This window comes from Notamacropus eugenii, chromosome 1 (genome assembly GCF_028372415.1).
Source record: "Notamacropus eugenii isolate mMacEug1 chromosome 1, mMacEug1.pri_v2, whole genome shotgun sequence".
Lineage (NCBI taxonomy): Eukaryota > Metazoa > Chordata > Mammalia > Diprotodontia > Macropodidae > Notamacropus > Notamacropus eugenii.
In genome coordinates, this window is record NC_092872.1 from 517372931 (window position 1) to 517388037 (window position 15107).

The 15107-nt window shown below is 38.5% G+C and overlaps 1 protein-coding gene across 5 annotated transcripts in view; it reads left to right on the forward strand.

The window, feature by feature from the left end:
- The window catches only part of B4GALT5 (beta-1,4-galactosyltransferase 5), an 89353-nt gene that overhangs the window by 52237 nt on the left and 22009 nt on the right, over window positions 1-15107 (forward strand). For 3 of the 5 annotated variants that reach the window (XM_072633582.1, XM_072633584.1, XM_072633586.1), the window contains exon 2: window positions 14970-15104. In XM_072633582.1, coding sequence (XP_072489683.1) covers window positions 14970-15104 — 135 coding nt within the window. Of the gene's footprint in view, window positions 1-1275; window positions 10845-10877; window positions 14873-14969; window positions 15105-15107 lie in introns of those variants that run through there. The other 2 variants (XM_072633583.1, XM_072633585.1) reach the window with 2 other exon arrangements.

The following is a 15107-nucleotide window of genomic DNA, read 5'->3' on the forward strand; positions in this document are numbered from 1 at the left end:
TAAATGATAACCTTCAGACTAGACACTGGATTTGTGAAAAATAATTTCATGTTTATTAAGAAAATGTTAAGATAAGTCTAGGTCTATTATAAAATGGCTAACATGCTTTGATTTTTATGACACTGAACCTCACAAGTGTGGATCATTCAGGAGTTCTTGAATAACTTAATTATCTTTTCTGAGTTTTGGCATTATCCTCAAAGTGTTTTTTTTTTTTTTAATGTTCAGTTGCAGATTACTGTTTTCTGACTCATGGAAAAACCTTTTTACATCTTTAATCCTTAAAAGAATCATAAGAGTGGCAGAACCAAAAGAGACCTTAGAGACAAATCCATTTTGCTGAGGCATCCTTGAATGAGGGAGACAAGACTTATGAATTTAAAAAAAAAAAAGGAAAATTATTTAAGATACTATTATCTATCTGTGTAGGACCCAGATCCAAATACTTTATCCTGTGTATATTTCAAACTGAATGTCCCAGAGACATTGAATTCATCATGTCCAAAACAGACATTTCTTCTCATCTCCCTCCCAAACCACCTCTCTTTTAAACTTCTTTATTCTGTACTACCATTCTGTACTATATATTTGTAACCTCAGCACTTTCTTAATTCTTCACTCTCCTTCACGTTCCCCCTCCCAACCCCCCAATCCAGTCAGTTGCCAGATCTTTCCATTACCACTGTCACAAGCATCTGTTGCATCAGGCCAGTTATTGCTTTAATTCAGGTCCTTATTATCTCTCACCTAGATTATTGTAAGGACCTCTTGATTGTTCTCCCTGCTTCAGGTCTCTTTCCCCAGTCCAGCTTATCCTAACTGCCATACAATTGCCAAAGTGATTTTTCTTAAGTTTAATATTGACTGTGTGGTGGAATTCCAGTGGCTTCTATTGTCATCAAAATGTTAAACTACTCTGTTTAGATTTTTAAGCCCTTCACAGTCTAGCCTCAAACTATATTTTATATCCTCATTGAAAATTTTTCTCCTTCTTATATTCTTCTTATCCAGACAAACCAACCTTTTCTGTGTTCCTTCCATCAGACCCTGAACAACCTCCCTTCCCTGTTACTTTGCACTGACTGGAATACACACTCCCTGCTCACCTCTGCCTCATTCAGTTCTCTTCCTTCAAGATGCAACTCAAAAATCTACATGAAGATTTTCTGCCTCCCATTTCCCCCAAGCTAGTGCCTTCTCTCCCAAGCTACATTGTATTTATTTAATAGCTATTTTGTATTTGTTTGTACATTTTTTATTACATTGTTTTATATATATTTATGTGTACTTGTTTCTTTTATTAGAATGTTGCTCCTTAAGGGTAGGGATTATTTCAGTCTTTGTATCACACACATGCCAGACACTTTGAAATGTCAACTCAGTCAACAAAATCATTTATTATGTGACACTAGGCAAGTCTTATAACCTCTCTGAGCCTTCATTTCTTCATCTATAAAATGAAGAGATTATATTTTATTATCTCCCAGGTCATTTTAAGCTCTTTCTAATCTGTTTCCTCCAAAGTTGTTGGGTCACTACATTGATCAGTTTTGATGTCTTTTATCATCATTTTCCTTTATATTATTACAGTTACTGTGTATACTTTCCTAGTGCTACTTATTTTGCATCAGTTCATGTTAATTTTTGCAAGTTCTGAATTCATGTTCATAGTTCCATATGACACAATAATATTCTCTTTCATTCATATATTCTAATTGCCTAGGATCAAACCACTTTGCTTTCAGCTCTTTCCTATCACACAAACTGTTGCTATAAATATTTTTGCATATCTGAGACCTTTCATACATTTTTCATCTCCTTGATTGTTCCTAGTTATGATATCATGAGGATCAAAGGATATGTGCAGTTTAATATTGTTGTTTTCAAAGAATAGTTCTCACATTGCTATCTGGAATGTTTGGACCAATAGTGCTTTAGTGTGCCTGTCTTTCTTCTTTTGATGATCTTTGCCAATCTGATATAAAGTGAAACTTCAGAATTGTTCTAATTTGCTTCTCTTTTGAAAACTGCCCATATTCATATCTTTTGACCACTTCTGCATTAGGTAAATCACATCATTCTTAACATTCTCCTCGTATATGAAACCAGAAGGAAAAGGAAACTGTGTAAATGTGAAGAATGGTACACAAGTTCTCCAAGGGGAAGCAAATAAAGGAGTTAGCAAAGTTGCTCTTATTGTGTATCCAAAGGCAACATCATAATTTCGTGGGATCATTATTAATCTTGTATTGCAGTGATTATGATTATATGCAAAATGGCCACCAGTAAGATTGACATCTGTGTGCTAACATCTGTTGCAGAATATGAAGGGATAGATAAATTCACTTAAGAAATACCAGGACCCTCCAAAATAAAGCAATACTCTAATACTTGGTTACGTTAGTACAAAGGTGGACAACATTTTTGGGGAATAAGAATAAGTCTAGCAGAAAGATAGGATGTAGTCTTTGTATTCTGTTAGACCTGTGTTCAAATCCTTCCTCTGACTCTTACTAGCCTTTTGACCACTGTCAAGGCATTTAGCCTCTCTGAATCTTAGGTACTTCTTTCTAGATTTGCAAGTTTATAGATGAGTTGTGATTTATATGGAGGAAGGGAGTTCCTCACCAACAAAGTAAAGGCTTGTAGACCATGCAGAAGCCTCACGACTATACATCTTGAATAACTTCTCAAGAAGAGAGTTAGGAGGCACTGGGCATTGGTGAGCACTGAAGAGTATCATAAAAAAGTGAAGAAATTACTTGTATATTTGTGGGATTATTTACAGATTTACCTGCCCATGTAAGTCAGATCACTAACTTGTTAGAACAAAGATCAAAATCAGTACCTCATTAGAAGAAAGGATAAAAATGAGAAAGCTATGCTATATAATTGATGCAATTTGAGCCTGAATTATTTAAACAAGCTGATGATTCTCCCAAATGGGAAATGACTGAGTACAACTATGGATCATCATCACCATTTTCTGAGTTTAACTGCTATGAACTATCACTACAGTGACACTGAAAGATCCCCCAAACCACCTTAAGCCAGCAAACATTTGATTTTCTTACCGAATAGATGGCAGCAAAGGGCAGTATTAGGAACTGAGCTCAAATCTTAGACCCTAGCTGTGCGAACTCTGGACAAATCACTTGAGGATCAGTTTCCTCATCTGTAAAGTGGGATAATAATAGCACCTACCTTGAAGAGTTGTTGGGAGGACCAAATGAAATAATAATTGTAAAGGGCTTAGCACAGTACCTGGCACATTAGTAAATGCTGTGCAAATATCATCATCATCACCACCACCATCATCATTATTAAATTGCCTGTGAAGCCTTTTGTCAGTGGACAAAAAAATGATCATTTATACCCTTATGAGAGGCAACATTGTATAGTGACTAGAGTTTGCCCCCAAACCAGGAACCTTTAACATATGTGATCCTGGGCAGGTTATTTAACTTCTCAGTACTCTAAGCAACTCTCCCTGCCTGTATCTGATTACTGTAATCTAAACTCTTTGACATGTGGGTGTATTCATGTAATAATTATATTCAACTCCTTGGAACCTCTATATGTCAGGCTTTGTGCAATTGGAACAGATTATTAGCAACTAGGGTACTTATAATCCAGGCAGAAATAGAGAAAACCCAGCCATTGTTGCTATTCCTCTTCCTTAATGAAGTATGTTCTTCATTTCCTCCTCAGTTCTTTCAGAGCATGTCATCCTTCCTTTCTGGCACTGCCACTATATTAGCTGTCTGACAAGTCAGTTCAATTCTCTCCACCTCTGTTTCTTTGTCTGTAAAAATGAGGAGGTGGCATTTTAAGGTTCCTTCTGGCTCTGGCATTTCTTTGAGTCTTTGAATGTTCTTTGTATCTAAAAGATCTCATTCCTTTCAATTCAATAAACAGTTATTAATCATCTACTATGGGCAAAGCAGCTTGAGATTTGAGGCCCTGGGGATTTGAAAACAAATATGAAACAGCAGCTAGGTATAGAATGAGATAGGCTTTTTTTGTATATAGTCAACGTGGAGTTGTTTGTTTGACTATTCATATTTGTTGCGCAGGTTTTTAGAAAAAATATGCCCGGGGGAGGGAGGACTGGGAGGAGGGGAGAATGATAATAGGATTGTAAAAAGAAAGAAAAGGATTGTTAAAAACTTTTTTGTAATGATATTTTATTTTTCTCAATTAGGCCATATCTAATTAGGCTCTTTCTATGACCCCTCCTGATGATAAGGTTCAGAGGGGACACGTATAATGTCATCATATTTGAATAAGCAATTTATACTTGTTTAGTCTTTTCTCATGGTTCATTCATTTTTACCTTTTAATTTTTCTCTTCACTTCTGTGTATGAAAATTAAGGTTTCCTCACAGCTCCAGTCTTTTCATCAGGAATACATGAAAGTCTTGTATTTCATTAAAGATCCATTTTTCCCCCTTGTAGCATTATACTAGTTTTACTGAGTATTATTCTTGGTTGTAAGCCCATGTCCTTTGCCTTCTGGAATATTGTGTTCCAAGATCTCTGCTTATTTTATAGTGTTGGGTGCTAAATCATCTGTGATCATGACTATGGCCCTTGGGAATTTGAACTTTATCTTTCTGGGTCCTTGTAGAATTTTTTCTCTGACCTGGAAGCTCAGGGTTTTGACTATGATGTTCCTTGGAGTTTTAAGAGAATTGGGCAGTTTTCTTTTATGATTTCTTGAAGTATGGTGTGTAGATAAGTCCATCTAGTTAGCGATTCTTAAGGTTTTTCTCATCAATCTGTTTTTGCTATGAGTTATCTTACATTTTCTCTTTTTTTTTTGGTCTTTTGATTTTGTTTTGATATTTATTGTTGTCTTATGGAGTCATTGGTTTCTGTTTGTTTCATTCTAATTTCCAGGAACTGTGGACAAAGTTTTGTACTTCTTGTGTTAAGCTGTTCATTCCCTTTCCAGTTCTTTCTTCTACATTTCTCATTTCTTTCCTATTTTTTTCCTCAGGCACTCTCATTTTGTTTCTATTTCAGGAATGTTAGTTGAGTTTGTGCCCAAACTCTAAGTCTTTACTTGTTGATGTTTCCTAGTCATTCTCTTTTTGTGAGTTTATGTCTTGAGTGCCCCTGTCACCCTAAGAACTTTTTATGATGGTATTTTGTTTGGTTTTGTTTTCTCATTCTTCCAGCCTACTCTCTAACTTCAGACTTGATGTCTAGATCTGAACTCTAGTATTAACAGAATGAAAGTCTGGGTTGTTCCTACTGCTGCTTTCTTGGAATATTGTATCTCAGTTATGTTATTCCAGGATCTTAGGGGACAGGCTGAAGACTTGCAAACTTTAGTGCTCCCAAGGTGGTCTCTTCCAGCGCAGAGTGATTGCTGGCTCCCTGATCTGAGCTCAGAAATGTCTGACCTGGTTTTGTGCCTGAATCAGTAAGTTGGAAAACTCTGCTGGCTCAGTGACAGAATTGTAGGCTTACTTTTGGTCTGGAATTCCTGCCCTGCTCATTCCTCTGCAGGCTTGCTGCTGGAACTCACCCTGCTCTCCTCCTGAGGGCTGAGCTGAGCTCTACTTGCTTTTGAGCTTTCTTCCTTGATACACCACTCCCAACCTCCTAAACACAACACAACATTTCGCTCCTCACCCCAGTCTACTCTGGATCTGTGACCTGGAACTGAGCAGTAGGCAACAAAGCTGCCATTTAGCACCTATCTCCATTTTGATGTCCCCAGTATGTGTGTGTGGGGTGCCCTGGTATGGATCTTAGATCCCCTCTGCCTACTGCATAGTCTCTCCCTGGTAAATGGGGTGTTCTGGTGTTCTGAGGGCCATATGCTCCTGGTCTGACCTGACCCATCCCTAGTTTCCACAGAGGCTGACTACAGCTGGACAAATGATTCACTGTGATTTTTTTTTTCTGGATTCCTTCATCAGGATTTGGTCTGGTGCATTTTCTGCATGTGTTTGGAGAAGTTTTGTGGAGGGAGCACAGTTGTACTACTTTCTACCACTCCTGCCAGCTTGGCTTTGCCCCATTGAAGCATTTTTTAAAATGCACAAAAGCAAACAAAAAGTTTAAAAAGAGAAGCTGGACATAACAGACTTGCAGTTTCATGTCCAGTCTGTGTTAACTATTTTACTTTGAATGTGGAAATGTTAGTTTTAAGTTGAATACATTTTTCAGTTATTAAAAGAAAGATACATTGATATCTGTTTTGATACGTTACGCTTAATGCCTAGAGGACATCAGAAGCAGAGGTATTCAGTGGGCAGTTGGGTAATATAGGACCAGAATTTAGAAGAGAGGTTAGGTCTTTATTAAATGAGTATAATTGAACCCATGGAGCTGGTAAGATCCCCATATGGCACAGATTAAAGAGAAAAGAGCTCAAGGCCAAATCTTCGGAGATCTGCCCATAGTAGTGATAGGCAGGAGAAGGAGGATGGTCCAGTAATGGAGTCTGTGAAGATTTTATAGGAAGAAGGGAAAAAAATCACTTGAAATTGTGATTGATAAAAAGCCTAGGAGTCTTAAAACTCACCAGTAATTAAATTGGCTCAGGCTAAGAAAAAAGTTTGATAATAAAATATTAATATATGGGATGGGATTCAGAATGTTGTATATAATCTTCTAGTTGACCAAGATTTAGAAAATAGTAAATTTGATTGTATGAGATAGGAGGGAAGTTGAGCCTTACTAAAGAAGAATAGTTCTTTAAATCATTCAACAAGTGTCATACCCCTAGCACTCTGTCTAGAGTAGAGAACAGGGCCAGAGCAGAGTGGTGAATATAAAGATGCCTTTATCCTTGCCTTTTGGGAGAGACAGTGTAAACATATGCACGTGTGTGTGCATGCGATATAAATACAAATATTATCTATACTGTAAATATGAAATAACTTTGGGAAGGTAGAAAGTAGGCCCTGGAGGGGAAGTCTGGACAGGTTTCAAGTAAAAGATAATTGGTACTTGAGCTGATTCTTGAAGGAAATGATGTAAGAGGCAGAGAATGAAATATTCTTTGTGAAGAACAGTAAGAAGGCCAGTGTAGCTACACACACACACACACACACACACACACGCACACACCTTGATGTACCACACTGTGAAGTGCTCTACATGGAAACAAAATGTTTCTACTGTGTGTAAGTTCTACCGTGTGTTCAAGTTCAATCAGGCCAACAAACATTTATTAAGCATCTACTCTGTGTTAAGCACTGGGAATACAAGGAAAGGCAAAAGTCAGTTCCTGCTTTCAGGGACCTCCCTGTCTAATGGGAAGGTAACATACAAACAACTATGTCCAAACAAAATACAGACAGAATGAATCGGAAGTAAATCTCAGAGAGAAGGCACTAAGATTATGGAGGACTGGGAAAGGCCTTTTGCCAAAGGTTGACTTTAGCTGAGACTTGAAGAAATCCAAGGAAGCCAGGAGATGTTGATGAGGGGGACAGAGAGAGAATTCCAGACTGGGGAATAGCTAGTGAACACTGTTTGGAGTCTGGAGAACCAAGACTCATGTATAGGAAAGAGTTAAGCCAAAAAGCATTTATTAAGTGCCTACTATATTCAAGGCATTGTGCTAAGCCCTGGGAATACAAAGAAAGATAACAAATCATCTCTTCTTTTAATGAACTTGCAAACTAAAGTGGGAGGCAACATGCATGCAATCATGTACAAATAAAAAGCATATAGGATAAATTATACATAATCAGTAGCGAGACATTAAGTTGTTAAGGAGGACTACACTGGCTCTTTGTAGAAGATGAGACTTTAGGGAAGTCAGGAGACAAAGGAAGAGCAAGCGCATTTTAGACATTGGGAACAGTGAAATACCCAGTCAGTGGGACAGTGTTATGTACGAGGAATAGCAAGGAAGCCAGTAACATCACAGAGTTATGTGGAAGAGAAGGGAATAAGTTGTGAGAAGACTGGAAAAGTGGTAAAGGGCCAGATTATGAAGGATTTTAAAAATATGAATAGAAGATTTTCTATTTGATCCCAAAGGTAATAAGAAGCCACTGGAGTTTAATGACTGGGAGGGTGGGAGAAATGGTGATATGATCAGCAGATCTGGGATTTAGGACATTAATATTTGAGTATAGGATGCACTGGAATGGAGACAACTTGAGGCAGGGAGACCAACCAGCCCACAATTACAGTGGTCCAGATGTGAAGTGATGATGGCCTGTACCACAATGGTGCCAGTGTCAGCAAAGAGAAAGAGGCATACACTGCAAAGGTTGAAATGATAGGACTTGATAGCCTGGAAAGTGAAGAGTCAAGGATGATACTTAGTTCAGGAGCCTGAGTGACTGGGAGGATGGTGGTGCCCTTGGCATATTTGGGAAGTTTGGAAGAGGAGAGGGCATGGGGAAAAGATAATGAGTTCAGTTTTGAACAAGTTGTGTTCAATACTTATGGGACATCCAGCTCAAGATGTCCAGTAAGCAGTTGGAGATGTGAGACTGGAGATCAGGGGGAAATGAGAGCTGTACAAGTAGATTTGTGAGTTATCTGCATAGAGATAATAGAAACAATGGGAGATTTAAAAAAAGATCACCAACTGTAACAGGTGTCCAGGACAGAGCTTTGGGGGACCTACTACTAATGACCTGGATGAAGATCTAGCAAAACAGACATAGAATGGGCTGTCAGGTAGATGGAAAACCAGGAGAGAGAAGCATCATGAAAACCTAGAGAAGAGAATTTCAAGAAAGGAGGGTTGGATTGACAGTGTCAAAGACTGCAGGAGAGGTCACAAAGGATGAGGATTAGATTTGGCCTTTAAGATATAATTTGTAGCTTTAGAGAGAGCAGTTTCAGTTAAGATGAGGTTGTAAGCCAAATTATAAAGAGTTAAGAAGAGAGTGAGAGGTGAGGAAGTGGAGGCATTGATTATAGATGCCCTTCTGTACCCTCAAGATATATAGCCACAAAAGAGGGAAGAAAGATAAGACATAATAGCTAGTGGGGTCAAGTGAGGGTTTTTTGAGGGTGGAGGAGACATCAACATCTTTGTAGACAGTAGAGAAGCAGCCACTATATAAATGGGGATGAGAAAGGGGGACAGACGGCTTGAGACAGGATGGAGGGAGATCACTTGTGGGTTTGCCATGGCAAGAAGAAAGGCCATTTCTTCATTTGAAACGGGTGAAAGAGAAGATAGTTGCAGAAAGTACCTGAGTGACGTGAGTTAAAGAACTGAAGAGAAGAGGGAGCTCTTGGTGAATGGCCTCAGCTTTTTTCAGTGATTCCATATATGAGTTTGTCCTATTGCTAAATTGCCACATGAAAGCTCCTGGAGGCTGTTCTTATGCTCTGCTCCCTCAACAGGTGATACAGGAATGGCTGGGTACAGAACTGAAACTCAATACCTGTTGAATGAGAAAGCTACAATGATGTCAGTATTAGTTTACCCCTGGAATATAGGGGTATGAATTATCTCCAAAGTGTGGGGATGGTAAGAGCTACATACATGAAAATAAGACCAATTATATGTTACATTTAAGTTTTATATACATCAGAGTTGGAGGGGAGGGGAGGAATATAGCCTATATTTGGACCAGTAAGATAACTGTAAACATTTGGCCCTCTCTCACTCCCTGTAACACAAGCAGCAGTCTGATAACCTTGAGAAGCAAGTCCTTGAACTAGTCTTCAAACCTCCTTCCTCTGTGAAACTTCCCCATCTTTTTGTTTCCCCAACGCTGCTGCTTCCACTAATCATTTTCAAGGTTAGTGACTTTAAAATCTGTGATGACGTGCTGTTAGCAATGGGACATTCTGGGTTTATGTACAGATTCTAGATTTATTATGGAAGGCAGTAACATCAGCTTAAGAAATCAAAGTACAGTCACTTTTGACTAGCTGTGCCTGAGAATCCTTTCATGTTGAAAGCAATCTTCTCCCCCACCCCCCAAAAAAACCAACCACTCCCAAACTGTGATAATTGCTGGGATGAATCTGTAAATGCTGAAATCCTAAAACTAAATATGGTGATTTTAGGAGGGCTATAGAAGATAGAAGATAAGAACAAGTCTCAAAGACCTATGACTAGAAAAACAAACTGAATTTTTTTTTCAATTTGTCGTGTATATCTGAAGGGCACATATAGTAGGCAGAGTGTCTGAGAGACAAGAGTTCTCTAATTCCGCAAGGTCCTTAATAAGGGCAAAAACCTAGTCATACTTCTCTTTGTATTTCTCTCATCAGCTACTTCCCTAATGCCTACAAAAAACTCTCACTGGATCCATTCATTCTTGCTACAGATTATCATGTAAGTTCTCTTCCCTTTCCTAGCTTAAATCTTTGAGAAGGCCTCTATAGTTGATGCCTTCGCTTTCTTTCCTCTCATTCTGTACTGAATTCTGCAGTTTAACTTGCTACCTGAAATTGTTATCTCCAAAAGAATCTCTTAATTACCAAATCTAATGAATGGCTCCTTTACCTCTCTACAGTCTTTGACACTGTTAATTATCCCCTATAGATCACCTTATTAACTCCAAACACTGTTCTTCATCATTACATCAACTTCCAGTCCTTCTTCTACTCCTCAGTTCTATTTCAGGCCATCATCCTTACAATGGCTAGTCTCTCTTCCTGCTCCATCTTGACTCCGTGGTAAATAAGTTCAACTCTACACTGTCCTCTTTTCATGAGTTCTTGCCTCTCTATCTGATCAAAGATTTGCACTGTCAAACCCCCAACCTTGGATTACTTCCACCATTCTCTGCCTTCATTCCCACTCACATATTTCTGGAAAAAGCTGGAGAAAATCCCAAGCAATGTTGACTGGATCCACTACAAATTTATGTTACACAGTTTCAACTGGGCCCAAGGTAATCTTTTTACATCTCCCTGATCAATCTACTGTCCCATTCTATATAACTAATCAATACATGAAAAGAAAGTTCTGAAAATTTGTGTAATGTGCAACACTTGTAGTCCTTCTGAATCTGCAAAAGGTGATTTTTCCTATCTCTTTTAAGACATGCTTATTCTTTATATTTTTTGCAGCATTGACTTTTATAATTGTTCTTTCCATTCACATTGCTGTATTCAGTATTTTTTGTTTATGTATATTTTATTTTCTTGGTTCTGCCTCCATTCTATGTCAGTTCATATAGTTCCTTTCCTGTTTCTCTGCCATCACATTTGTCATTTCTTACAAGGCAGTAATATGCCATGATATTCCACTCATTGCTATTTGTTCTGCCTTCTGAAGCCAAGATAATTCCTCTTCATGTGGAAACTCTTCAAATACTTGGCAAGAATTATCAGCTGTTCCCCAAACCTTCTCTTTCTGCTTTATCATACAGTTACAGACCCATGTAGCTTGTAGGCCATTAAAACAACCATATCTTTTTCAGATAAGCTATTTTCTATATGTAGCTTCCCTGTTTTATGCTTTTGGAATTCTGGGATCTATATGATTTTACTTTTATCTCTGTTAGATTTCATCTTATTAGATTTCAGCCAGTTCAGATATTTTTGGGTCCTATTTCTATTGTGTTAGGTATCCCTCCTAGATTTGTGTCATTTAAGAGTTTGATAAACATGCCACCTTTGTATTCTTCTGATCCACCAGATTAATAGCCCACTCAACACTAGGTGAAGTCAGGTGAAAAAAATGTAATAGTTTTTGTAGTTATTGTTTTAATTAAAAGTCAGCTGCCATTCTTTAAGTGTTCCTTTTGTGTCAGTCACTTCCATGTTTTGGGATTTGGGAATATGGAGACAAAAATGAAATAGCTCATACCCTCAAGAGTCTACATTCTTTTGGGAGAGAAAACATACATACACACACACGTATGTACAAAAGAAACAAAATAATCACCAATAAATTTATGCATGGAGTTGGGGTAGATGCTAGCAGCCAGGTGGGTCATGGACCATTGTATGAAGTGGTTACTGAGCAGAGCTCCGACAGAAACTGAGGACTCTGAGAGTCAGTGGTGAAGAAGTGCATTCCAGGCATGGGGAATAGAGGGCCTGTTCATAGTCATGTGGACTGGAGATGGATGAGATCAAAGGCAAATGAACAAGTACTGATTATGCACTTTGTGCCAGACATTGTGATAAGAATAGTTATTTGTAGCTATTTAGTAGCTGAAGAGGAATAATTTATAAAATAAGGCTATAAAAGTAGATGGAAGCCAGATTGAGTTTATATTTTATGCTAAAGTGATAGGGAGCCATTGTAGTTTAAAGCTCAGGTGGGAGCTGAGTTTTAGTAATGTCACTTTGGCAGTTTCACAGAGAATGGAATAGATTGTGTAGATACTAAAGAAAGGAAGACAATTAGGCTATTCTAATGGTAGAAAGAGGTAATGGGCCTCAAAGAGGATGGCAGCTCTATGAGTAGACCTACAAGGAGAGATTGGAGAGATCTTTAGTAGAGTTGGCATGATTTAGCAATTGATTGACTATGAGAAGTAAAGAAAAGTGAGGGATTGAGTATGAAAAAGAGATTGTGAACCTCAACAGAAAAGGGAAAGTTCAGAAGTAGAACGAGTTTGTGAATGGGGGAGGGAGGGAAGGAATGACAAATTTGGTTTTGTACTCGTTGAGTTAGAGACATACAGTCCAAGAAGCAGTTAGTGATATGTGATTGGAGCTCAGGAGAGAGACTAAGGCTAGATATACAAATCTGGGAGTCATGGGAGTCATCTTCATGGTGATAATACTTAAAGCCTTGGGAAGTGATGAGGTCACCAAAAAGAGAGTGTAGAGAAAGAAGAGGAGAGGTCGGGACAAAACCTGGGAGTCTGTTTGCAGCTAAGAGGTGATGATGATCCAGTAGCAGAGCCTGAGAATAGGCCAGATAGGATGAACATCAAGAGAAAGCAGGTTCATTAAAACCTAGAAAGGGAGATGGTTGGTCAACTGTGTCAAATGCTGAAGAGAGGTCAAGAATAAGGATTCAGAAAAGGTCATAAGACTTGGTAATTAAGACTTTATTATTAATTTTGAAGGGAGTAGTTTCAGTTGAGTGAGGTCAGAAGTCAGTTTTCAAAGAACTAAGAAGTGAATGAGACGAGGAAGTGGAGACAAAAGAAGTTAGCTTTTTTAGGAGTTTACCATGTGGTATGATGACTTGGGGACAGCTGGTTTTTGGTTTTTTAGGACGGGGGATATAGAAGTATATATGGCAGCAGAAGGCAGTGAATAAGCCATTGAAAGGGAGAGGTTAAAGATACTTTCCTCCAGATTTTTACAAATTATTCCTTTAATTTTATGCTCTTGAATTTTTCCATTAATTGAATGCAGACTTAATGGCTGACGATTTGCAGATTCCAACATTATTCTCTTTTTTGAAAATAATAATGTTTATTCTTTTCTGATCCTGTGGACTATCCACAGTTCTTGAGGAGCTTGTTCATTAACAGTGACTATCAGTCACATTTACCCATTCTTCCAAGAACTTGAGGATGCAATTCAGCTAGGCCTGTGGACTCTAATTGGATGTTCTTTTTACTCTCTTCTTAGGTACCTGGGATATCAACTTCCCATTAGCCATTTTCTCCCTAGACTTTCCAAGAAAACAAAAGCCAAATGAAAGTGGAGAAGATCTTTGCATCATTCTGCCTAGCAACTGTTTTTTTGTGAACTTCAGTCTATCCCTTCCCCCACCCCACCCCATCCCTTTTGTTTTCCTTACCTTCCATTCAGTTCAACATTTATTTTAAGTATTAACTATGTTCAAAGCACAGTGCTAAGCGCTGAGTATACAAAGGCAAAACCAAAATAGTTCCCACCCTTAAGAAGCTTATGTTTTACTGGGGAGAAGTGGGGGTAGAGATTCAACACGCACACAGACATGTATTACAGATTAACTTCCAGCAAAACTGAATGCCAGCAATTGTGAGGGACATTGGCAAAGTCTATAAATAGCTGTGGCATGCCAGAGCTAAGTGTTGAATGAAGCTAGGGATTCACTGAGGCAGAAGTGAGGAAGAACTGTAGTCTAGGCATGGAGGACAGCTTGTGCAAATTCACAGAGACAGACAGGAGGTGGAATGCTGAGGTCAGGAAATGGCTCATTGGCCAGTTTGGCCAGAATATAGTGTGAATCAGAGTAATATGAAATAAGTCTGGATAAGTAGCTGGCAGTCACATTGTAGAGAGATTTAAACATCAGGCTAAGGTCTGATTTTGTTTGTTAATTGGTTTGGTTTGGTTTTTCTTGATTGTTTGTTTCTTTGGGGGAAAATAGGGAGCCAAGAACATTTGGTGCAAAAGAGTGATGTGATTAGATACCAAACATCTTTATACTTAGAAGGTATATACAGAGTAGATATAAAGTAATCTTACAAGGCAAGAGATGTAAAGTGCTTCAGCTAGGTTATTAGTAGTTACATGAGTAGAAAGAAGGGACCAGATGTCAGATATGTCAAGATAGGATTGCTGAGACTTTAAACTTGAGACTTAACAGCCCTTTGGATGTGGGGCATTAAGGAGAGGAAAGAGTCAAAAATTTGTTTTCAGACCCAGATTACTGGAAGGATGGTGGCATGATGCCCTCAATAGTAACACAAACATTTAGAGAGGAGATTCAGTTTGGAGGTTGCTATGGCCAAAAAATGAAAAATCTGGCAGTCAGTCTGATCAACAGCTTCCTTCAGCTCATTCAGAGCTTCAGGTGTCATTGCTTACTTTTACATTTGCCCTCAAACCCTCAAAATGTTAAAATCAGAGATGGTGGGTATAGTTATTTTAAAGGCAAAATGGAACATGTTTTCGGAGATCTGTGGTTTTCAGATATTTTCAGAACTTCCTCAGAACCCAGACAGCTGACCAGTGATGGCTGATATCCTATAAACCTTGGCCCCAGCACATAGATTCAGAATTTTAGAGAGTTGGAAAGGTACCTTATTGATTATTGAAATGAAACTAAAAGCGAACTTTTAGTGTCTGCCCTTGAATTAACTTCTTTTCTTTCTTTCTTTTTCTGTTTTTCACAGTGAACACCTACCTCTTCATGATGCAAGCCCAAGGTATCCTGATCCGAGACAACATGAGAACAATAGGTGCTCAGGTGTATGAGCAGGTGGTTCGGAGTGCATATGCCAGGAGGAATAGCAGTGTAAATGATTCAGGTA